Source organism: Phalacrocorax carbo, chromosome Z (genome assembly GCF_963921805.1).
Source record: "Phalacrocorax carbo chromosome Z, bPhaCar2.1, whole genome shotgun sequence".
NCBI lineage: Eukaryota > Metazoa > Chordata > Aves > Suliformes > Phalacrocoracidae > Phalacrocorax > Phalacrocorax carbo.
Window position 1 is genome coordinate 29,511,116 of NC_087548.1, and position 26,328 is coordinate 29,537,443.

General features: G+C 41.9%; 1 protein-coding gene across 5 annotated transcripts in view; it reads right to left on the minus strand.

The window, feature by feature from the left end:
* The window catches only part of ARHGEF28 (Rho guanine nucleotide exchange factor 28), a 130,344-nt gene that overhangs the window by 84,735 nt on the left and 19,281 nt on the right, over window positions 1-26,328 (minus strand). For 4 of the 5 annotated variants that reach the window (XM_064437842.1, XM_064437840.1, XM_064437843.1 and 1 more), the window contains exons 3-5: window positions 15,029-15,176; window positions 12,876-13,169; window positions 1,003-1,186 (exon numbers count right to left, since the gene is read on the minus strand). In XM_064437842.1, the coding sequence (XP_064293912.1) occupies window positions 1,003-1,186; window positions 12,876-13,169; window positions 15,029-15,176 (626 nt within the window). The remainder of the gene's footprint in view (window positions 1-1,002; window positions 1,187-12,875; window positions 13,170-15,028; window positions 15,177-26,328) is intronic. The other variant, XM_064437841.1, reaches the window with a different exon arrangement.

The window sequence follows — 26,328 nt, forward strand, 5'->3', positions numbered from 1 at the left end:
GTAGGACATGACTGGCAGCTAGCAGGTTTGTTATTCCACAGTGAAAAACAGAAAGTATCTCAAGAGAATACAGCATTGTTTGAATGTTACGAACAAATGAGACATTCATAACATAATGTACTGTACAAGCGTTAGTCAGGATATTTTTTTTTCAACCTGAAGTACAGATAAGTCTCACATAAACTATATGCTGCTTGAAGCCAGAACCTAAAGAGCCACATACCAAAAAAAAAAAAAAGTAACTTCTTGCATATTTCTATTTGCAAAGAAAAGCCAACAGTGAGAAGGGGCATCAGACGCTGATCATTTGGTACCCCAAAACACATGCACCATACAGCTCCTCAGGTCCGTACATAGGAACCTCCAGACAGCTGAAATGTGCCACAAAGCACTTGTCCTTTAAGTGACTTGTTAGTGTGGGAGCTCTCCAGCAAAAACAGTGTCATAGCAGCAGCACTGGCTTTGCTCCTACTCTCCCTTATTCATTCAAACCTGAGCTTTACAGAGGTCACAAAGTCTGCTGAGGGTTTGTGAAAGTCAGGTCCTATTTATCACATTCTGTTTATATCTAAATATTATATATATGTATATATATATATATATATAACTTAAGGGATATCTTTACTTTTTGGTAATGTGTCAGAATTCAGCTGTGATAGTGCTGGGAGAGGTACCTGATCGTGCAGCTGGTCCTCTGTCACTTTTTTAACGCGTTTTTCGGTAACAGTTCACTATTAATTGACTTGCACTACTAATTTTATATTTTTTATATATATATTATATATATATTTCACTATTAATTGACTTGCAAATGTAACAAAGGACATATATCATAAACTTCCTTTAATTGTAAATATAAGTTTATCACTTAAAATTGTAATAACGTCAAAAAGCAACAGAAACCAACACAAAATACACAACTCTTGAGAAAAACAACAGTAGTCCCCACATCACCTAACTGATAGGAGTTTTTCAGAGGAAGCAGCAAACGGTTATACTCACTTTGTGAAGACCTCAACAAGTTTGGAGTGGCCGTTTTGTAAAGCCAAATCTAAAGGTGTTGCTCCATCCTCATTAGGTAATGCTAATGCTGATGACCCTCCAGGCTGGGCTGCTAAGAACTGGGAAAGCTTAATCAAGCCCAATTTCATCACAAGGTGGAGAAGAGTTTCTTTATGTTTAGAGTCTGAAAAAATAGAGCAAACAAACAAATTATCAGTAACAAACCCTAGCATTTTATTTCCTAGGAAGCATGAAAAGAAACTTGTTATAGTCTGTGGAAATATCACAGCTCAGGTTCAGACCTAGAAAAGTACTTTGGCAGAATCAGTCTTTCACTGAAATCAAGAGAGTCAGATACCTAATTGCATCTGCAGAGCTAAACTAGGATATCCAAATACCATCTAATTCCAGCAGCCAAAGAAAATAGTTTCAATTAGATAACTCAGTATTTCTCTCTTTCTTTGTATATAGCATAGCATTCAGCACAAGTATCCCCCAGTATACTGCAGAAGATAGTTAAGAGGCAATTACCCCAGCAAAACAAAACATCTGGAAGCAAGGCCAAGTATCTAAATTTAAAAATAGGTGTGATTTTTCAAGGCAGGCTGCTTATCAGCACAGTAAGAGATCCTTAGCAGCCCAGCGAGCCACAAGCTAACACGCATGTGGGTAAAATATACAGGATAATTCTTGTGTCTCTCTCAGAAAGGTGACCTCACCTGCCAATACTTCCTCTCCACTTTTTAGCACACGATTATCAAGCTCAACAGGATGAAGCTTAAAATAAAAGAGTACACAATGACTTAGACTCTAGATACTGATCCCGCACTCAAGCCGTTCCCTGGCCTTTATTCGAAGAAGGGTTTATCTGCCTGTACACATTCTTAAACACAAAGCCTCTGCAATTTAAAGGCAATAAATAAAATTAAGCTTAAGTACCACTCAGCCTGTTCCTTACACTGATATTTTGGTATGAAGTTAAATAAAAGGGTACCTTCTCAGCAGTCAAGTATTTAAGGGCAGTTACTCTACAGCTTTCAGAACAATTGGCTGAAATCTATTAGGTTTCCAGTGATTTATGAAATTCCATTGAAATTTATCATCCTGATTCAATGGACTTTTTATTCCCAACCAGTTCAGAACACATTATTGGAAATTATACGCTGCAGTGGCAAAGGAAAGATGAAGCTCCTGAAGCATATGTAGGTAACATGCAAACATTTGTGTGAATAATACAGTTAAAAATCAGCAGTAAATTGCGGTCAAATTTCTACTCTGCATCAATATTTGCAAGATAAAACTGTCTAATGGAAAGCAGTCCCCCAGCAGAGACACTTACGTGGCCAAAAAGCAAATAGATGTGTTTTTCAGAAACACTTAATGCACTGAGCAAAGGTATCGTGTAGTTACATGCAAATACAGTGGCTCACAGCTGACTACCGTTCAGTTTAAGTACTTCCTCTGAAAGTGTCAGGAATATTTCTTTTATAGAATCATTAAAAAAAATATACATAAAAACTTGGAAGAGTCCTCAAGAGGTCTCTAGTCCACTCCTTAAGGCAGGATCAGTGCAACCTAAAGTGCTCCTGACAGATGTTTGTCTCATCTGTTCTAAAAACCTTCCATCAGCTAGAGGTTTTTGTAACCTCCGTAGGCAGTCTACACAAGGGATACTTTTACCCTCATGGTTACAAACATTGAAATGCCTAACCTAGCTCACCCTTTCCCAGTATAAGCCTGCTGCGTCTCATCCCATCCAAAATGGGCAGGAAAAACAATTCATTCCTTTCCCTTCGGAGCTTCCTTTTACATAATTGAAGGCTGCTGTCATGTCTCAGCTGAGTACCTCTTCTCCAGACATCTTAACAGGAGATTTGCCTTCTGCAAAGCTGGACATTTCGGAATGTCCTCTCTGAGCTGGAAGCCAAAATCATTAGTCTCTTTTGAAAATGTTGGGCTTGAAGTGTTGTATTATTAAAAAAACCTGTATCTCCCCATCTCATAAAGCCAGAATGGCAAGGAACCTGAGGGACTTGCTCTACTGCTCTGCAGACAAAATTACCACAGGATTTCCACTGGTGATCAGCTTTTTCTCTTTGACAGCAACCTATCCAAGACTTTTTACCTTTCCGTTTCAAGTGGAATCAAAACTTTCAGACAGAGTCAAATCCCAGAAAAACAGGCCAAATTTCTTTCAATAAATTAAACAAATTCCAGACATCAGATTAAAAGGGAGCTTCAAGACACAGACTCTAGCACTTTAACAGCCAGCAAACCTGCCTGTAGCATCTGAAACCTTTATTTCACTGCAGTTCTAACAGAAGCAGTCACATTAACAAGATGCAGACAGGATTCTTTAAACCAGAATATCACTAAACATGCACACAGTATGTCCCTAACTTAATACACATAATACACATAACCTAATATGTACCTAATTTCTAGAACACATATAAAATGTTTCATGTCATTATTTAAAAAAAAAAAAAATCTTCAAACTTCCCTCTGACCTGTGGCTAGCCAAAAATGATCTAGTGCATTAGCCTGCCTACCCAACACTTATTTTCTACCCAGATTTTGGGCAGCAGAATGGTTTCTTGTCTCCCCATTTCAGATTCTAGGCAAAAACATGTCCAGCTGGGCACAGGATCTTCTGCAGGATCCTAGGCCACAGAGGAAAGTAGTGAACTATGGTTTTATTTCCTCAAAGGTCTGCAAAATATTTCTAATTTCAGCCTTTGGAGACAACAGTAATTGCTGCATTTCAGTTACCAATATTAATCACTAATGGCATGAATTATAGTGCTTATATATCCATTAACCAAGACGGCATATATGTTTCAAAGTTTTCAAGTACATGCAACTTTTTAAGTCCACTGAATCCAACTCAAGCATTTGCAGAACTGCTTTGCTAAACAATGATAATGAACCACAGAATGGCTTGCGTTGGAAGGGACCTTTAAAGATCACCTAGCCCAAACCCCCTGCCATAAGCAGGGACATCTTCTACCAGATCAGCTTGCCCAAAGCCCCATCCAACCCAACCCTGAACACTTCCAGTAACTGGGCATCCACAACTTCCCTGGGCAACCTGTTCCAGTGTCCCACCACCTTCATCATAAAAAAATCTCTCACTTACAGCCAATCTAAATACACCTTTTCAGTTTAAAACTGTTGCCCTTTGTTCTGTTGCTACAGACCCTGGTAAAAAAATCTTTCTCCATCTTTCTTATGAGCCCCCTTTTTATATTGAAAGGCTGCAATAAGGTCTCCTCAGAGCCTTCTCCAGGCTCATAGGAGAAGTGTTCCAGGCCTTCCCTAAGGAGGGGTAGCCTTCTCTCTGCTCCAACACTACTCTTCCAGCAGCCAAATCTTAAAATCAATGCAGTATGAATATGTCTGCTACAAAAGAACCTAGTTTTAAAAGTAACTAATAAACAGTAATTAATCTTTGTGGTCTTAAGATACCACATACAATAATAACTTCTATTATCTCACCACAAACATTCTAGTAACTGATTTTTATCTGCCCAATGTAATAACCTTCATCTAACCTTAAGCTAAATTTGTTCATGGCTAGCTTGAATACATGTGGTAGCAGAACCACCTGGCAGCTCCACCAGCTGTGCTTTCACTCCAACCTTCACCTCTGCAGACCATGCATTTGCTAGGCTACTCTGCTCTTATTTCTCCCACCGAGCCTGCTGAAGAGTGAGCAGAACCTCATGACATAAAGCAATTACTAATAGCTTCATGATACTAAAATCTGAAATACAAATTGCAAAGTTGGACGGATAAATGGAAACAGGAATGTGTTCTTTCCATACAAGTATTTTTCACTACAAGGATGGTCAAACACTGGGACAGGTCCCCCAGACAGGTTACAAACTGTCTGTCCTTGGAGGTGCTCAAAACCTGACCCCAAGCAAACTGACCCAACTTTGAAGCTAGACCTGCTCCAAGTGGAGGGTAGGATCAGGCCATCTCCAGGGACCCCTTCCATCCAAATTCTGCTATGGTTCTATTCCAGGATCAGCAATATCAAAGCAAAAAAAAAAAAAAAACAAAAAGACATGATGACTGATAATAAGCTTTTTAAATAGACCTGTCTAAAAAAAAACCATTCACACTAAAAGAAAGGTAAAGTTCTGAAACAACTGGGTTTTAGAATTTTTTTCTTAAGAACAATTTCCAGTTTCAGTTCTCCTCATTCACCACCTCCTCTTACATCTCCTCACTGTGACAGAACAAGTAGCATTTTACCACAGTTTTCACTTTCTTTTCCCCTTCCCTTGAAGATTTCAAATGTGGCAAAATGTGGGGGCAAACAAACAACAACAAAAACATAAAAATCAAGACATTTATTAAAAAATCGTTGTGAAAAAACAACATAATTCAACTACATTCAGTGGTGAACAGGAAGAAAATAAGGAAAAAATGAAAACACAAGGATTCTTCAACATATTCATGGTATTAAATAGTATAAAATACCATTTTCCAACAAGACACATAACCAACAATTTCTAAGATTTGAAAGACGCACTGCTGGTTGGTTCATACAGGACCAGCTACTGCAAGGCAGGCGGTGCTGTAAAAGATATGCACTATCAGGACGTTGTTTTGCATCGCATCCCGATTCTCCATCCAAAACACACTTAATTACACAAAGCTGAGCCAAACAGAGTCTGTTTTAAACATTAAATAAATCCTTTTGTTCTTCCTTGCACCTGAATCCCTTCCTATGTCCAAAACAATAAACTAAAAACAAATATTTCTCTCTGACAGAAATGACTAAGCCACTTCTGGGCTATGAATCTCATTCATTTCCTGGAAGGAGACTAAAAACCTCAAGGCTTGTGACTTGAAAAGCAGGGGTAGACATCAACACTAGCTGACAAATTCCAGTTTTTCCTGGCTTCATACTTTTATACATTACTGTTTCATTTTCTCATTTTTCCATTATGTAGGAGATTGTTTATAAAGCCATCTTCAGCGCACCCCACTAATGCAGAAACACACAAAAGTGGTTTTGTGAACAGACAGTGGCCACGATGCACAAGTCAGGTACGTGAGAGCCCACCTGAGGGCAGGGCTGCAGTGGCATCTCCCTTTCCACTTACCAGATGTCTGGAACGTCCCCCTTTTCTTTAACTAGCTCCCCTATTCATCATACCTTTACCACTTAACACCCAGAGGCTGGCATCAATGCTGCAGAAGAAAAGGAGGATATGGGGGAAGGTTAAACTCCACCGCAAAGGTGGACTTTGGAGTCTTCCCCCAGCAGTTTTAGCAGCAGGAGGGTTAGAGAAGGCTCCCATCCACCAGCTCCATGCAGTAAAGGCTGCACATGGTACGGCCACCTACATCATCAGGTGAAGTTTCAGTTGACTTTACTGCTTTGGTGACCCCAACAAAGAGGCAAAGCACTACAGGAGATGGTTTCTGTTAGCAGATGGATACTCCTCGTTCTTTGTACTGCAGCCAAACACTCCCTTGAGCTGTTTGGTTTAAGACATTTATTTATTGAGCACCACCGGAGTGCTCAATACCAGGCAGGAACACCCTCTCAGCCAGGAGCAGAGAAGGTCTCCGGCTCGCAGGGCGAACCCAAGCTCAGACCATGGCTTCGTAACTGGTCTCTCCAGCAACAGAGCAGGCTCCTGAGCCCCACTCTTTATGTATTGGCTTAAGTAGGAAACTTAATCCTTTGCATTTCTTACAGTAGTTGCTCTACTGTCACTCTGCATATCACCATCTCCACCAACTGCTCGAGGCTTTTTCTGAAGAACCTCTTCATGTTCAGGGGGATCTCAAACATCTCCTCTCCGCACAGACCCGGAGATGAGGATCATACACTTGCTGGGGACCTGCAGGCTGAAGCATGCTTGCCAATATCTTGCCTCATGCCACAGATTTCTTGGTCAGCAGCAGTCACTGGAATACACTCCCTGCTTACTGATGCCCCGGCTGGCATCCTCCTCCCTCTGCCCTGCAGAGGTTCTAAAGGACCAAGGTCCTACAGGGGCAAAGATTGATCTGTTTCTCTAACACCCTAAACCGTCTGACCAAAAACATATTACCTTTCCTCACAAACCTCACCACACCTAGAATATTTATCCACGGTGTTTTCCTAATTTATTCCTAGTGTTTTCCTAATTCCATGAAAAAATAAATCTAAAATTTTAACTGAGAAAAAGACACAGACAGAATTTTCTTTAATTTAAACCAAAAATACAACATGCATCAGCCAGGTTTGAACTGGCACAGCTTAGCAGGAATGTATTTAACATCAGGTGGAGACAGTCAGAGGACTTACAAAGAAAAGAGAAGGGAGAAGGCAATAAAGTAAAAAATGCCACAGAAAATGGAAGAGTGTTCCCCAAAAGCAGACTATAAAGCAGTGAGGTTGGGTACTTCAGTTCACTCCATAAGACCTATTCCTAGAAAACAATTACAAAGCATTTACGAAATAAAACGGAAATTCTCCTTCTTCATGAAAGGGATTTAAACAAATATAGACACTGTTTCCTTCCCTACAATCCACAATTAATTTTCATAATTCAGGCTGTAATTTTATTGCTTCTACTAATAGCCTTGAACCTAAAAGAGCACTATTCCTCTTGAAAAGAACTATAAATAGTGGCAAACCCGGCAGCAACTCTTCTTGTTTTATTACCAGCACAGTTAAGTGACGCAGACAACCTGAACTCACCTTCCCAGCAATGCCCTTAAAACAACCAGAAACTGAGGTGCTCTCAGGCCTCTCAGACTCCTTCCAAGGTCCATGCTCCTGTGCTCCCGCTCCCCCTCCGACAACCAACGGACATAAGCCTGAGTGTGTCAAGGACAAAAAAGTTGCAGTGAAGATGCTCAACCTGTGTCTGATGGTCCTTAGGGGCTGCCAGTCCTAAACCTGATGCCCTAACCTGATGATAATAAAACAGGAAAGGTTACTTGGAAGCATTTGTCTCATTCAGATTAAACCACTCCATTTTTCTTCCATCTTAGGAAGCACTTTATGACCTGCTGAGCCACCTGGACACTCACAAGTCTATGGGGCCAGATTAGACCCATGCAAGAGTACTGAGGGAGCTGGCGAAGGAGATTGCCAAGCCACTCTCCATCATTTATCAGCAGTCCTGGTTAACAGGGGAGGTCCCACATGACTGGAGGCCCGTCAGCCTGACCTCAGTACCAGGGAAGACTATGGAGCAGTTCATCTTGAGTGCGCTCACCAGGCACGTGCAGGACAACCAGGGGATCAGGCCCAGTTGGCAGGGGTTCATGAAAGGCAGGTGCTGCCTGACCAGCCTGATCTCCTTCTATGACAGGGTGACTCATCTAGTGGATGAGGGAAAGGCTGTGGATGTTGTCTACCTGGACTTTAGTAAAGCCTTTGACACTGTCACCCACAGCATTCTCCTAGAGAAGCTGGCGGCCCACGGCTTGGACAAGTGCACTCTGCGCTGGGTAAAAAACTGGCTGAGTGGCCAAACCCAGAGAGTGGTGGTGAATGGAGTCAAATCCAGTTGGTGGCCAGTCACGAGCGGTGTTCCCCAGGGCTCAGTGTTGGGGCCAGTCTTGTTTAATATCTTTATCAATCATCTGGATGAGGGGATTGAGTGCACCCTCAGTAAGTCTGCAGGTGACACCAAGCTGGGCAGGAGTGTTGATCTGCTTGAGGGTAGGAAGGCTCTGCAGAGGGACCTGGACAGGCTGGATCAATGGGCTGAATCCAGTTGTATGAGGTTAAACAAGGCCAAGCGCTGGGTCCTGCACTTGGGTCACAACAACCCCATGCAATGCTACAGGCTTGGGGAAGAGTGGCTGGAGAGCTGCCCAGCAGAGAAGGACCTGGGGGTGTTGGCTGACAGCCCGCTGAGCATGAGCCAGCAGTGTGCCCAGGTGACCAAGAAGGCCAATGGCATCCTGGCTTGTATCAGGAATAGTGTGGCCAGCAGGAGCAGGGAAGTGATCGTGCCCCTGTACTCGGCACTGGTGAGGCTACACCTTGAGTACCGGGTTCAGTTTTGGGCCCCCTTACTACAAGAGGGGCATCAAGTTGCTGGAGCGTGTCCGCAGAAGGACAACAAAGCCAGTGAAGGAGAGCAGGTCTGATGAGGAGAGGTTGAGGAAGCTGGGGTTGTTTAGTCTGGAGGAGTCTGAGGGGAGACCTTATTGCTCTCTTCAACTACCTGAAAGGACATTGTAGTGAGGTGGGTGTTGGTCTCTTCTCCCATGTTACTAGCAATAGAACTAGAGGAAATGGCTTCAAGCTGCATCAGGGGAGGTTTAGATTGGATATTAGGGAAATTTTCTTTACTGAAAGAGTGGTCAGGCACTGGAACAGGGTGCCCAGGGAAGTGGTGGAGTCTCCATCCCTGGAGGTATTTAAAAGGTGTGTAGACACGGCACTTCACGTCATGGTTTACAAGACACGGTAGTGTTGGGTTGATGGTTGGACTTGATGATTCTATAGGTCTTTTGCAACTTAATGATTCTATGATTCTTTCTTCTCTGGTTTGTTTTTTTTTTGTCAACTGAAAAACTTTGGGAAGTGTCCTTTTTTTGGCAGCTCTAACAACTTATTTGGCCTAACGTTTAACACTGATTATCTTCACAAATGGAATAATCCAATTTTCAGAAGGAAAATATCCTTAATGAAGGTGCAATCAACAAGAAATTCAGCTTCTCTCTCTCTCTACCCCTCCTTCCACTTTCTTCAAACCCACCAACAAATAAACATCTAAGCACAGCACCTCTGTTGGATGCCCAGTTTCCTCTAGCAGCAAACTCCTTGTGGGCCTAGTGATCTCAACATCTGACCAGTTTGTGTTAGTGAGCAGCTCCTGAAATAGTTGTCACTCAGGCAGTTATTACAAGTGATGATTACCAAAAGGTTCGTGCCTTCCTGTTTCTTCTGTTGAACTTTAACGTGGCTAACAAGTCCTGACCTGTGCAACTGCACTAAATTCCTGAATTATTTGCAATGCTCCCTAGACAATCCAGGCCCTCTCTTTATTCAGTCCTTTTTATGCCTTATAAAGGGAATACAAACACTTTTTCCAAATAGCAAAACTCCTATGAATAAATTATTCTTCTATCTTTCCATCAATCTGTATGTCTCTAAATCCTCATAAAAATGAATGACGTCCAAAAACACCAGATGGTGCAACAATTTTCTCCAGAAATGTGTCACTCAAAAGTAATTTTTTTCCAATAAAAATAGCCCTGCAGCTCTGAAAACTGACAGAATCTCACAGGCACAAGGTCCTAACTAGTGATGGATGATAGCACACGCGTCTTTCACAACAACAGTACTTAAAAGAACATCCTGACACTGTCAAGACAAGGAGTTGCAAAGACAGCAGGTAGGGAAAGGTCTCATCCTCCTTCTAAATCCTTGTAAATTCCCTGTTTCTCAACCATTTTTGATCTGGGGAAGAAACAGATTGCTGGGATAACCCTTGATCATGAAACCCTGGAAGATTACAAACCTACTCCTCTTCTAACCTGTGCTGGGATCTGAAGCACTCCTGCCCCAGTCGATCCCCTTTTCCCTCTCTCTCCTTCTCCTGCATGCACAGGGCTCCCTCAGCCACATGCAACCTTCAGTTGTGCTTGGCCTCTGGGTTTTGGGGACAAAAACACAGTGATGGAGACAGCATGAGGAAGCAACATGAGTCAGTGCTTCTGAGTCAGGTGAAAGGAGAATATGGCTGTAAGAAGAATCAAAACTATACTTTCAGAAAGGAGAGAGAAAGAATACATGCTGCTTATATAAGCTGCTTAGAGGATACTAAAATAGATTTCAGGCCCAGCCCAAGCCTGGACCTCAGAAACAAAGGCAATGACTGACATCCTTTAGTCTGAAGGAGAAACTGCCTGGAAAGCCTTCAGGAGGTCCTCACACTCAACACGGACAGCCAGTAAGCACTGTCAGGCAGGACTGCACTGAGAGCTCCTCACTATGCATGAGCATTGCCACCAGGCCCCAGGAATTTGGATCCATTTTTGTTGTATTCAGAAACAAGGGGAAAGATCCCGGCTTCATTTAAGAGCAATAATGGGTACAAAGGGAGATGTCACTTCTTTAGTGCAATAGTGCCCATGAGGCAACTGCTAATGCAGCATGCACAAGACACACTTGTCTAACATTTCAAGCATTCACAGAGACTTTGTATAGTGACTGGAGCATTTCCTGCTTTTCCACTGTCTTCAAATTCTGCTTATGTGTAATATTTAAATCTGATAAGTGAACAAAGTATGAAAAAGACATAGAAACAAAAATATTCAAGTCCTATAAAAGTCTCATGAGGGCAACATACTCTTTTCCATATAAATGTTGCAGTATACCTGAAAAATAACAATTAGCATAACTAAAAATTAAAGAATTCTGCTATTTGGATAGCAGCTGCCCTGGCAACACTTAGTCTGGTACCAACCAAGCTGATCTCCAACTCTCTGAACCCACAACGCACCCAGCATAAACTTCCCCATGTTTCAAGCAAGGTGGTACCCAGTTGGCTTTGCCTGAGCACCTCTCAGTACTGCTGCTATGCTGCGATGCTTCTCGGTTAGACTTCAACTGCTTTTGACAAAAAGCTTAGCCAAGTCTGTGAACAAAACTACAGCTGATTTCTTCAGGTTTTGAATCAAGGTCTTCATTGCTAAGATCCAACAGCTGTTCCAGCAGTTGAGTAATGTGAACAAATATTTACTACACACCAAAATGAAACAACTTTTTTTTTTTTTTCTCTCTCTCCTGTCTAGCCAGTATTTGAATGAGACTTGGTATTTGTTTTTCTATCACTTGAAAGAGCTGTTCACAAGAGACAGACAAAAACCATCCTTCTCCTGAGGAAGGCAGTAGCTGATTTCAAGCTATCTGTCATTAAGAATTAGAAAGATTTAAGACAGGAAGAAAGCCCTCACCCAAAGAAATGGGCTAAGTGCTGTGTTTTTACTTCCCAGAAGCTTGCATGAATCTCTCTTTCAGCTTGGCTCATATGGAAACTGCCTGTCCTCCAATTTTCAGCAATTTAAAGTACTAAAAGGAAAACAGCCAAAAGTACCGAATTTTCAATGAAAAACATGTGAACCCATCAAGTTTAACACTGTTTCCAACCTCAGCTGTAAATCAGCTGGGTCTGCAAAAAAAATTATACTCTTCAGCAAAACCTAACTACAGTTTTCTGTTTGCAATGAAACCTGAAACCAGGAAAGATTCACCTGATCTTGTTACAAAATTTTCTAATAGCATACCTTAATGTAAAGGTTCGTGTATATTTTCATCCTACTTCCTCTACAATAAAAAAAAGCCACAAAACTGGTTTAATTATATTCTCCCCAAAGAGTGATCATAGTCATAAATAAAGCATAAACACTGACAGAACCATGACAAAAATTTTCTTTACTCCATAAATGAGAATGCCTACAGTAACATAATCTTCTGTTTTATGACCATATCCTTTTTGTCTGAGTAATTAAATATCTCACTTGGTTGGAATCATGGCAGCAATACTTCACTGTCTCAATACTTGCTTTTTTCAAACCGACAGCTCTTTAATCTTGCAAAGGCAGGCTCTATTTATAAATAAAGAACTGCATTCACAGTGAGTCAAAGCCCAAAAAGCTTCTGAAGAGACTGAGTTACTGAAGAGAAGAGTTACAATAACCATTATTATCCTTTTTAAACCTCTGGGCACAAACGAAATCTCTGATTACGCCTTTCTTACTTGAACAGTTTTTCATCTTAACCACAAATTAAAGCACAAGGTTTGAGAACCTGGGATAAAATGGTGAGTTACTCTGCTCTGAACTGTGTACCAAACCACTTTTAAAAAGCTTTCCAACTTAAAACAAAACCTTACCACCTTCTGAGCAGCTTCCGAGGATGTTCCAGGTCGATGGCAATTCTTCATGAGCAATGGCCATCACCAAATCATTATCCAGGGACTGCAGATCTTTTATCCTTAGCCCAAACTTATCCAGCAACATCTTGTGACTAGCGGCAGTGACACATTCTGTGTGGTCTAGCAGAAAGCGAGACAACTTGCAAGACAGATTCTCTCTGTAAGTGACGGGACAGCTGCCAAGCACCACAGGTGAGTATCCCCTTGTGTACATTAGCACAGACACAGAAACTGCTTCTTGGCATCCATGGCCTGTAATTATAATGTAAATCAATCACTAACGTTACCTATATACAGAAAATGCATTAGTTTTTCGTCATTCCCCTGCTTCTAAGAGCTGTGACTATTCATCATGAATTATTTTATTCTTCCCTCTAATTACATGTATGTGGTGTAGGGCATCTACCAACCATTTCTGGTGATTAACTTAGATTCAGCTAGACCGCGAACTGCCAGTCCTCCCAATTATACTGACATAATTAATTCTAGAACCAAGATGAAGGTTCTTTAACCACAATGGAAAGAAGAGGTAACCACATCAGGATGAAATCCCACAAATCAAAAGCCTGAGGGTTCTTTGATAAGAATTTTAAAAAATGAGACGTTCATTTAAAGAGTGGCAGAGTGGCCTGCAACATAAACTCTGAGTAAGATACCTATTTATTAACACCCATTTTGTACCTACGCAGTGTCTCCATGTAGGACAAAACCCAGAAGCTTTTAAATAATGCATGCTTCATGCTTTTGGCAGTCCTGATTAAATGCTGTATCAACTCTCTAACTTACAGGTGAGACCCTCAAAGTCCAAGTGAGTTTGCCTTTGAAACCTCTTAAGCACCTTGTGCATTCCTCCTCCTCCTTTGCCATCTAAGTGAGGGTGAATGTCATACATCTAGAAGAGGTGCAAGCTGTACATGACATAGTAGAGGTGCAAATCTAAATTTTCCAAAATGTCCCTGAGCAACTACAAGTACATATGCAATCTAGTAACTGCAGAACGAAGCATGTACTTACCACATCTGCAGTTGTTTTCGAAGTGCTCTGCACTCCCTTATGTTTAATTTGGCAACTACGAAACAACACTAACATCAGCAGGGCTATATTTTAACCTCACACTTTTTTTTTCATCTGTTCATGGCTTCTGTTGGGAACAGGCAGAGGAATAAGTGTTGCCTGTGGCCTCCTGTTTTTATTCCTAGCCCAGATGCAATCATTTAACAGTGTCTTTTCAGCCCTCTTAAAAAAAAAAAAAAACACCAAACCAAAAGGCTTTGCTAACCTGTAATAAGCCTAGCATTGCATTTTCTCCATTTGTATTCTATGACAATCATTTAACATTTACAGGATCAAAGGAGCCACCACGTAATGGCAGCAAACTTTCCCTTTTTATACTCAGCAGTTACTTTCAGGCTCTAAATACCCTTTAGAAAACAAGAACTAATAACAAGCAGATCCTATTGCACAAGCACATCATGTCTATAGCCACCTACTCGCAAAAATTAAGAAGTCACAAAGCACACAATAAAGGTGACAACCAGGGTTTATGTTACATCCGTGAGGGGGACAACACCAAGGCAGAGAACAGGCTGGGAGGCAACACAAATCCCCCATTTGCAGCAAGGCACCCTTTGAAACAGTCTCTCCAACACCTCTGCTCTGTGTGCAGCTCCAGCAGAGCTCCAAGCACCGCACACCTCCACCATGAGAGGCTTGCAAGCCGGGCTGACTGCTGCACCCAGGGAAGGCTCAGACAAAAACATGACTTTTGCAGGTGTTAGGATGCCTGGAGGCAAACAGTTGTGGCATAAAATTAACTCACATTAAAAATTACGCCATTCATGAGATTGTGCGTTAAGGCACACCTGACTATGCAAGCCCAGTAACACCATCTACGCCTGATACTGTGCTGCTGTGGACTGCTACAAAGGCAGGATTATCTATGGTCAGTCAAACTCAGCCCGGATTCTAAAGGCCTGCATTCAATTCCTGCATTTCCTCTATTACAGAGCCATAAAAGAGAGTTATACCAAATTGTCCATTTGTGGCCAGCTTTGAAATGGGAGTGAGGTATAGTGAAGGGATGAAAAATGTAAACAGGAGTTAACACTCACCTGGAACAATGGACTGAAGAGCGTTGTCACTAACTCGCTCAGCGAACATTATATGCCTCTTCAGGGATCCATCATAAACAAAGTAAAACTCGGCATCCTCAGGGAGGTAAATGTCTTTGTCAAATTTTGCATTTATTGTCACCTGTCCCTGAAAAATGAAAGCGCTTTCAGAAACATCCAGTAAATTTCTCATCTCCAACAAACCCATTGATATATACTTGAGATGGAAGTTTATCATAACCTTTTCAACTCAACTATACAGAGGCTGTGATCCAATGACAAATCTGTAGTTTTCTACTTCCACTTAGAAAATAACACTGCACAAGCAAAGGTGATTTTAAAAACTGCCTTTTAAATAAAATCTTTCAACTAATTCCTTTCATCCCAACCCACACAAATATAACTGACTTTTTATTTAAAATGTATCATAACAAGTGAGTCACTGAACCCAAGTATTTTGCTATTTATAAAAGCGTGCTTTGTGTTAAAAAAAAAAAAAAAACTCAAAAGTGCTTGAAATTATCTTACTCAGTTTACAAAACAAAAGCACTAATGTAATTCTACAACTGACTGTGCTGGTTTCAAAAAAAAAAATAAATACCCTAGTTCCCAGATATCTGCCCGTGGGTTTCTTTATAGTAAATAGAAAGCAACCAGCCAAGAAAAATCTGTCATACAATAGCTTCAAAAAAGAACAGGAAAGGGATCTGAGAAGCAGCAAACAATAACAAACTTCTGACATGTCTGAGGGAGGAAATTTAGATGAAATTGCATTTCCTCGAAGAGGACAGCATGCTCCGCCACGGTCCCTGGCTGCCACAGTTGTTCTAAATAAGACAGAATTGCCCCAACATCTGGCAGAAATGGTGTTTTCTGGAAAATATGCAGCACAAGAATATCTCAGCCATTCACACATCCAAACGATGCCTACCCTGACTCTACTCAAACTAGTTACCACAGTACTGACTCTACTAGCTCCATAAACAAGTCTGGTAAAAACCTGCACCAAAGCACAGAAACTTCTATGCTTGAAAGCCGTTGTTATGTCCTTGACCATCCTGATAAGCATCCAGCTCCTTCCCCTGTTCATTTTATAGCAAGCACACACTTTACTGCAGTAAGACTCCTGCCACTCCCCACGTCACATCTTTGTCTGACTTCCCCAAGGACATATTTCTCATCACTTGTTACAAAGCAAATCCTGCATTTGTTTTCCTCTTAAATACAGGCTCATCTATTGAACTACGGGTGAAGAGGCAATGGCTAGTTTCAGGCACAAAATTTTCCTTAGATAGGATTGTTCCTGTAAGGGTAGATGTAAACATTAGGAGTCTAGTATCAAGAGCAACCATGGCTGTCATCCCCAGAAACAAATAAGGCACCTCTTTTTAGTAGCCTGAAGTGTTATTATAACTGACAAGTGTTTTCTCCTATTTCGCTTTGGGTTTTGCACTGTTACACCCATAAACCTTTTATTATTATTGTTATTATTGCTGTTGTTATTATTATCATTGATAATAATTTATCACTTTTTTTAAAAATCTTTTTATGTTAGTTGTGAATAGCTCCTTTTGTCTGTTGAGTAGTACTATGGATGGCTATTTTGGGGACACAGGAACAGGGCAAGTCCCTGAAGAGACTCCACAGACTGCTCAGTGGGTGCTTAGTGACAGCAGACTGGTGCAGAGGAGCACAGCAGAATTTCTTCCGCATGGGCACTTGTGGCCTCAACTCCCAAACCACCCCTCCACCCTCTGGACCCGTAAGGCTGAGGGACTACTTAGCCAGCCAGCTTTCACATTTTCTTTGCACTAACTACATGAACCAGGGAGATATTTTATGGCAATATTTCTCATTTCATAAGCCTACACTTGAATAAAACAAAAATCAAGCCGAAATTGTCGCCATTGGCTTATACTGATCCTTTTTAAAAAATTGTTAATTTAGACTCAGCAAGGACAGAGGAACATCTTAAACTGATCACACTGCATTATGTACAGGCACAAGGGAGAATTTCACAGCTCCTTGACTTATAACGGGTGAAGGAAACAAGCAAGAGGGGGAAAGACAGAGTGGAAAGCTCATATGTATATGATAAAAAGCTGTTTTCTCATAACCCACTCCTTACAACCCTCCAGAAGAAGAAACTGCTCGTAATTTAAGCAAAGATTTTACTAAAGGAAGGCAATTGGCAGCTACCTTGTATCTGGCCAAACAATTAAGTGATTAATTTGGAAAATCCCACATGATCCAAATAGAGGGTTAAACCCTTTATTACTAGAGAGGAATCAAAGATAACAGAGAAAGTAGCTTTCACAGAGGAATACTAAGCTGCACCTTTTTTCATGCTGTATGGTTACCGCACCTAGCATCAGAGTTATTTCACAAAGGACAACCTCCTGTCATGAACTCAAGCACTTCCCATTTGACATCACATCTGTCCTGTCTTGAGATGTTCTCATTTAACGTTGTTCAATTATGTCATCATCTTCCCTACTGCCAGTACTAAAACATGCATCAGTTTGCTGTTCAGGCCACCACAGATGCTTTTTGCTCTCACTTCAAATATCTTTTTTCTCCTCATCTACTCCTCTCCAAAATAACTTTGGTGCAGTTATGTCATCTCCACTTCTCACCACCTGAAAATCTTTTACTGTTGTATGCTATGACTGCCAGAGTTTACCCCTGCACTTTCATCCCTTCCTCTCCCTCCATTGCTTTGCACACACAACACTTGTCCCCAGCCACACTGCTGCCTGCCATCTCACAGGACATCTCCCCTTCCACCACACATCAGCCCTTCTGCCCCCCTCATCCTCTCCTCTGAGCTACAGCATTCACCCTGGTTTCAGATTTACACGTCAAAGCTGGTCACAGCCTGTATTTGGGAAGGCATACTTAGTGTACTTTGGAGGCTCTTTAATACCAACCTCCATGGAAGCTTTGATCTTTATAAGGTAAGATATGCTAGCCACCCTTTGGAAAATACATTAAACAAAATTGTTTGTGCTAAAGGGAATGCCATGGCTGCTAAAAATGTACCTAATGCTATATTTAAACCTGAATATTTAAGCATCTCTTCCTTCAGCACAGTCTTCCCTTAGGGCAGAATAACATCTATTTAATGCCAGGTTTGAATGTAAACCAATACTTCCAATAAAAGCCTGAGGGATCTATATGCTGCTAAAGAAATGCAATTCACAGGACAGGGTGAAACCAGAAAGAACCACCTCATACTATGTTTGATCAATTCTTTTCCTACCTTTCCAAAATCTTTTTCTTAGATTTTAATATAATTATTGTACAGTTAATATAATTTTTAGACAATATTTCACCTGTGTAGCATACATATAATCTACACCCTTATATATATATATATATGCACTAATACAAAAAGGATGCTGTAATGCAACTAGACAAACAAATGTGACTCTGATGGAGGTGGCTGCACCCACAATCCATTTGCACTGCTGGCACAAATGTGTTTATTTGGCAGATCAGTATCCCACTCTTACAATCACTTGCACTTCCCTCCAAACATTGCTGGCAGAGGCTTTTTCATTACCCACATGAAAACAAAAATACCACTGAACTTTGAGAATGCTTTTATCGCTGCCACAAAAGGTATCCCTGTGTATGACTATGCACACATCAAAGATGCTTTCCCACTCTTTTTCACAGCTGTGAAGCGAGTTGCAGCAAGACTGCACTGTGATTAGCACATTGTTCATCTCCTCTGTATGAAGCCAACTTTGTGACCGGAACTATTTAATTTTTTATTTTTTTTTTCAAACAAAGAGCACCTGCAGTCTATTCTAGAAAACTCCTAGGCAGAAAAATACTTGGAGAAAGTGATGCATGTTGTGGGCGTCCTCCAGACTCTGCAACTGGAAAAGGCAGAAGTATTCATCCACCTCCTGAGCCAGACCAAAAGGCAGCTTTTCAGGATGGAGAAGGAGGAAGAGGAGATGAGGGAAAAGCCTGCCAGCTTATTTAGTTCTTTGCAGAGTTCTTCGTACTCTGTTTTTGGATGTATGACCTTGCCTTTAGCTGCATTTAAATGCAGATCACTCAAGAGCATTGACTTTACCATGCTATCAGCTCTGCACACAGCCAATCCATCATTTTATTGAGAGCTGACAATCTTACTATAAAGACTGTACATTTCTTCCACAACTTTAATCAACACATTGAAGAGCCTTGGGCCAAAAACTTCTCCCAGGAATGATACACCCCAGCATTTGTCACAGGAAGGTCGGGGAAGAGACTGATGCAGAGAACTTTATTAGAAGGGAAAAAAAAAACCCACACTCAGGGTGTCCCAGGCCATATAAGAACAGCCTAGAAAGACTAATACACAAAGTGTTGGGAAATATACACATTGTAAGTAAAACTAAATTTCAGTGTCACAACTACTTTGGTCAATCACTGAAACAGGCTTCCTCGAGAGGTGGTCGATGCCCCAAGCCTGTGAGTGTTTAAGAGGCATTTGGACAATGCCCTTAATAACGTGCTTTAACTTCTGGTCAGCCCTGAAGCGTTCAGGCAGTTGGGCTAGGTGATCGTTGTAGGTTACTTCCAAGTGAAACAGTCTAGTCTAGTTTACTTTGGATTACTATTTTTGGTAGCAATTGTTAAAGCTCAGTGTCAGAAAAGTATAGCAGAGCTTCAGAAACAGGTATGATTTTGATCTCTACCAACTTCTTTGCTCATCTAGGCAGAAACCCAGAAGCCATACATTCGCCCTTTAAGAAAAGGGCTTATTTTATTAGCTTAATTCGGAGGGATAATTTATATCTTCCCATTATACCTATTCCCTCCAGAGGCATTTATTTCCTGGATACCTCAGGAAAGGCCAGCCCAGCCCAGGGAGCAGGTTGCAGCAGGAACTACCTGAATAGATCTTTCCTCTGCAGACAAATGAACATAGAGAGCGACACAAGTGGGAGCAATTCCAGCTCCATCCTCCTTCTCCTTTCCTAGCAAGGCACACAGGAAGGAGGGAAGTGGGCTGGACCTTGCAGTGAGACTCAGTAATGTATTCTTCCACCAAAGCTATGCCTCTCTGGTTCACAAGGCTTTCCCAGAGCTTTTGGGGAGATGCTACTTCTTTTGTAACAGAGCTTCTTCTTAGCAGAGCCCAAGTGTTCAATCCAGGTTCTCAGACAAAACATATACCCACTAGACTATTAAAACAATTAAATAGTGTAGGTAAACAACAGCAAAATCCAGTTCTAGGATCTCACACTCAGAGAAAACATTTATTCAGCACCACTCTCACCACATCTGGTTAAAGCATTTCGCTGCTGCTTCCCACCCCATTCTGCAAGGCACGACCAAAGCATCTTCTCAAGTCTGCAAAAAACCTGACACTGCCCTATCACTAAAGCATGAAGAGACTGAAATTATGGTTATCAGCATTTAAAAGTAGGTAATTAAGACCTAATTCATGTACCAGTACAAAAGAGCAAAAAACCCCAGATAGAAATTATGATATATTCATTACCTGAAATCGAGACACTGTGCTCCTACACAGTAATGTTTGTTCCAAGCTCATTCCAGACACTGAAGCTGGAAACACATCCCAACTGGCATATTTCTCCTGCATTTCTGAATATAGAACCAATTTAGGCTTAACACTTATCCTCTAGGTACCAAAACCCAAATTAGATAAGTCATACAGGCACCTCATCTTTGGAAAACCAGCCAAGTGGCCTAAATATAAGACAACTGTAAGCGTGCGGACCCAGAGGACTTCGCAGGGCCAGGTTCCTAACAATCCACCAATTGCTAAGTGTCTTTGACACTGTTTTCACACGTTCCTTTGTCTAACAACACTTAAACCTCTCTCCCACTCTTTCCTCTCCCTAACAAGCTTATTTATAGCTTCATGAACTTGGAAAAAAGTAACGGGAGTTACAGGTTCATTTCTATGTGTAGGTATGCTTAAGCATGGTTCTCAGGATCCATGGGGGCCTCAGGTAGTTCAATTCCTATTTAATCAAAGCAAGGGGAAGGCTGTGCCACTTCACCGTCTCAGCAAATAAACACAGTCCCTGGTCACAGCTGGTTTCTCAGATAGATGCTGGGGAAGGTCTTTGCCCTCAAGGTCACAGTGCCGATTCTGATGGACTTGTAAGGAAGAAAACTTCAAAGTCAAAGGGCAATTATTGAGACCAGCTAGCCATTATCTTATTTATTACACCTGAGTGGCTCAAACTCTACCGAATGACGACAGGGACACATGGGAACTGGAGATCCCTCAACACCATCCACGCCCGTAACAGCAGAGAAATTCAGGCAGCCACATCAACATCTCTGAACTGCAAAAAGATGCCAGAAATTGCACAGAACAAAAAGCACATGGGAGAAATCCTCGGTCCACTGAAGCCAGGAGGAGTTTTACCACCAATTTAAGTGAGAACCAAGATGATCATTGCAATCCTTGAAATAAAAACCAAAAAAGCATACAGGAGGACTGGGGAGAGGAGGCTGCAGCTACAGGGGCATTAGGAGAGACGCCCACCCAATGCGTTAAACCTCTGGCTGAACAAGCATTTGGCAGCTTTCACCTCTCTGGGATCCACAAAGGAAAGCATACCTTTTATTACCAGCGAAAACACTGCCCTGGCACTGGCACCAAGGAGGAGATTAGGAAGGTTTGTGTGTTTAACAGGATTTATAGGTCTATGCACTCTTTCAGTGTAACCAAACAGGTTTTTCAGACATATGTTTTCCTTTGGTGTCTCTAGGGTTCTAAGAGCTGACCAGGTCAGGCACGCCACAGCAGGGTCCCCCGAGCCCCATGTCCTAGGTAGGGAGCAGCAAAGACCAGAGTCCCCACAGCCTCAGGAGAAGAGCTCCCACCTCCAGCTGCACTCTGACCCTCCCCTGCATCCCATCAAGGGACAGGGGCAGGCTCCCACAAGGAGAAGAGGGGAAGGGAGGTAACAAACCCTCACAGCTGGGGCATAGTGGCATCCAGGCAGGCAGGATGGGCCGAAGGGGTGACCGTGGCACTTCCAGGGTGTCTGATCCCTGCTCTGCTACAAGTCACCCCATGCCCTAATAAACAATTGGCCCTTAAACTGAACCAAGCTTCGTCCACTTTGAATTCATTTAGGTTACACAATCTTCTTCACCAGCAACCTGCCCCAACAAAACCGGTGCAATGCAAAAAGACTTTTAGTGGGCTTCTAGATGCAGGCCACCACAACGGCTAACACTTAAATGATTTGCCCCTATCCTGCATACACAGCCTGGATAAATCTATTTTCCCAACAGCCTTTTACTATAAAAATAATTCATTCTAAAGTATATTAAAAATGTCTTTACCAAACTATAGAAGCAACATAATAGCTTGAGAAATGTCTTACCCAGTGTTTTCAAGGATATCATCTGTAAATATAATGCTACAACCAGACCCGACATTTGTAATTACATTTTCTAAGAAAAATATCTATGTACCAGGGCAAAAAGGCTTCTTTGTTCCCAAAATGCAAGTTCCAACATTCTCAAAGTAAATGCAAACCCCGAAGTATGGCTAGCAATAATGAGGCTTTTTTCCTCTATGTAAGCTGCCACTAGCCACTATAATTTAACATAAATATTTATTCACTGTTAAAATTAATCACTTCAAAAAATCTTTACATTTTAGGGTGAATTGTTTAAATATATTTTACTTATGCTTAGATAAGAATAGTGACAAGATATTTCCCTGAGCAGCCATACAGTTTTAATGACCTTTGCTCCAACTTAGCTGCAACTACGAACAATCCCTCACAAAAAATGCTAAAAAAGCAGTAGGAAAATTGTAAATAAACACAAAACAACCATACTCAAATCATAACAAGGACAAAGTTATAAACATGCCTTTCTAATGCTCAGTGGTATTTTTATAACGTCCACCAGACAGTTCTTGCCGACAGATCGCAGTAAACAATGTCATGGTCTTGTTTAAGAAGGCATGTGCCCTATTTGAATGGAATGCAATGGGATTCAAGACTAAACACAATGAAACAGCAACTACACCCAAGGAAGGAAAGGGGTAACAAACTGAAAAACAAAATAGGAGATAAAAGCTAAACATTTCTCTATAAGCATAACCTTTCTAACTGTATAGACAATGACATCTTAAATGAAAATAGGGGGGTTTCCCCAACTGAATGACTTAGGAGAAGATGCAACTGAGTATAATTTATTTCTTTTCTACCCAGGGTAACAGAACAAGCATAATTCCATGTACAGACTGGAGACAAGGTATGTGATAATACGGTCATATTTAGTATCACACATTGCCCAAAAGCCTACACGTAGGTTTTTTAATAAAAATAAAATATGCACATATAGTTGCTTTGAGAAGAGCTGGTCCTCTGCTGATTTACACTGCAAAACTCCACCAGCACCCTAAGAACCTCACTCATTTTCACCAGGTAAAACACCAGTCTTCAGCTTCCACACCTGTATACAAGACACTGCCTGCATGCGAGAAACGCACCACAGCAGATTCTCCAAGCAACATCAGCTTTCTGCACCAAGAATTTGTAGGTACTTCTTCAGCATCAGGCAGCTTTGTGAGAAACGCAGAGGAAGCATTTGCACAGACACCTCTGGCTGCAAGTAAGAAGCATCTCCCCTACATTCGCTATGAGTGAGACAGCACAAGGGAAGCCTGATGCCTAGCAGCTGAGGCAGCTCTCCGTTCTTGTCAAGAGTTAGAAAAAGAGATTTCAGTGACCACTTGTGACCCAGAATATAATCTGAAGGATGCTTCTAGCAAGGTCCCAGCACAACCTTGAAGACAAAAGCACTAACAGGGAAATTTCTTTATGAAGATCGATAAGCTGCTCTCTTTTGATATGAAATATCAAGTTCATCACTTCAGATCAGATGTGCTGCCTTTTTAAAACTAAAAACAAGTGTTGGTAGAAGCTATTGCCACCTTCGTGACTGCTAAGTAGCCCACATGAAGTAGAAAAAAAGAAAGCATTGTTACACCCAAGCCAGTGACAAAAGTACACTCCAAGCAAAAAAGAACAAGAAGGATGGAAGACATCCTGAGAAGTCAACTATCTGACACCCCTGCCTCAAGGCAGGATCAACGCTGCCCAGGTTATTCCTCAAAGACAGGTTTTGTCCACCCTATTCTGAGAGCACCCTCTGCACAGTCACCTAACACAGAGCACTGGGAACTTCCTTCCACCCAAACAATTCCCTGCCTGGCCTCTTCCACCTTTCACAGCTGGTACATATTCTAACTTTTTTAAGGGCCTATGAAAAGTCTTTGGCCATGATAACACAATAGCTGGGTGATACAAAATGGCCAGCAACACACCAGAAGCCACACAAAATAATTCAGCACAGCCTCCATTTCTGTACAACTGTTCTCATGCACACACTGAGCTCTAGCCTGTTGAGGACTTCAGAGCTGGATATTTTTTTATTTGTTTTGAAGACGAGGAGAGATGAAGGGTTGTGTTTTATTTTGTTGAGTTTTAACAGGAGATCAGCCTTAAACCTTGTGGGTTTTCAGTCAAGCTAACTGCAATACTCCTGTCTCAGTGATAAACTGAAGTACATCTGCTGTATTGGGAGTTTCTGAAATTGCATACACTGGCATTTTCCCAAAGCTGGTGCCTCAAAATAAGCTGCACCTTCTGCCTCCTCACTAGTCTCAACACAGGCTCACTGTCTTCACAGACACAGGCAGAAAACTAGTTTCTTGTTGAGAACTGCAAGATTTGGCCCAAGGAAAAGGAATCAGAATACAACAGAATTTTTAAAAAATGCAGGCATCTAAAATACTGCTTATTTACTGCAAAAACAAAAACAGTTCCTCTAAAAAGAAGAAACACAGTAACAGGTAATGACATACATATGTCTGCAAGTCTCTATGTTGCTCTGCACTGCTAAGTGGTCTCTAATGTTACCCACTTTAAAAATAAACACTTATGAGACACACCGATGCTTTTCATTCAGTGCTTGTGCAATATGCCCAGATGCTTTCCAAGTCCTTATTTTCTTATCACAAAAAGTTGCTTTCCTCAGTCCTGTTTCTATTGTTGCACCCTTTCAGTCAGCTTTTTGTTTAGCTTCTGTCAGCTCTTCTAGCTCACATTGCTTTCACACTGCTGCAACGCACCATCCCCAAAAAGATGTCAAGCACAAACATAGCAGGAGCTCATAGCTCACCAAGGGTTCAAGGGAAGCCTGGCTCAATTTTAGGCCACAAACAGCACAGCATGCAGCAATGAGGCAGTCAAAAAAGCATAACGCTATGGTGTGGGTGTCACGTAAAGCTTTCACGCTACACTGGTGTACTGCTGTACGTAGCTGAAGTCTCACAATCTAGCCCTTGTTCTTGTGGGAGACTTCAACTTACCAGATACCTGCTGGAAATAGAAAACAGCAGAGAGAAAGCAGTCTTGGAGGTTCCTGGAGTGTGTGTGGGAGATAACTTCCTGATGCAGCTGGTAAGTGAGCCAACTCGAGGAGGTGCCCCACTGGACCTGCTGTTTACGAACAGAGAAGGCCTGGTGGGTGATGTGGTGGTTGGAGGCTGGCTTGGGCTCAGCGACCATGACATGATAGAGTTCTCGATTCTTGGAGAAGTAAGGAAGAGGGTCATCAAAACCACTACCCTGGACTTCAGAAGGGCAGCCTTTGGATTGTTAAGGAGTCTGGTTAAGAGAGTCCCTTGGCAGGCAGTCCTGAAGGGCAAAGTGGTCCAGGAAGGAAGTCTCAAAGGCGCAGGAATTCAAGCAGGTGGGGGAGAAGACCGGCTTGGCTGAATAGTGAGCTTTGGCTGGAACTCAGGAAAAAAAGGAGAACTTACTGCCTTTGGAAGAAGGGGCAGGTGACTCAGGAGGACTACAAGGATGCTGTGAGGTTATGAAGGGAAAAGATTAGGAAGGCGAAGGCCCAGCTGGAATTTAAACTGGCCGCTACCATTAAAGATAACAAAAAATGCTTTCATAAATATATCAGTGACAAAAGGAGGTCCAGGGAGAATCTCTCTCCTTTGTTGGGTGCGGAAGGTAACCTTCCCATGAAAGATGAAGAGAAGGCTGAGGTACTTAATGCTTTCTTTGCCTCAGTCTTTAATAGTCAGGCTGGTCATCCTCAGGGTTGTCAGGCCCCTGTGCTGGGAGACGGAGATAGTATGCAGAATGAAGTCCCAGCTGTTGAAGAGGTGGCAGTCACCGACCTGCTCTTTCACCTGGATGTTCACAAGTCCATGGGGCCAGATGGGATCCACTCGAGGATACTGAGGGAGCTGGCAGAGGAGCTCACCAAGCCAC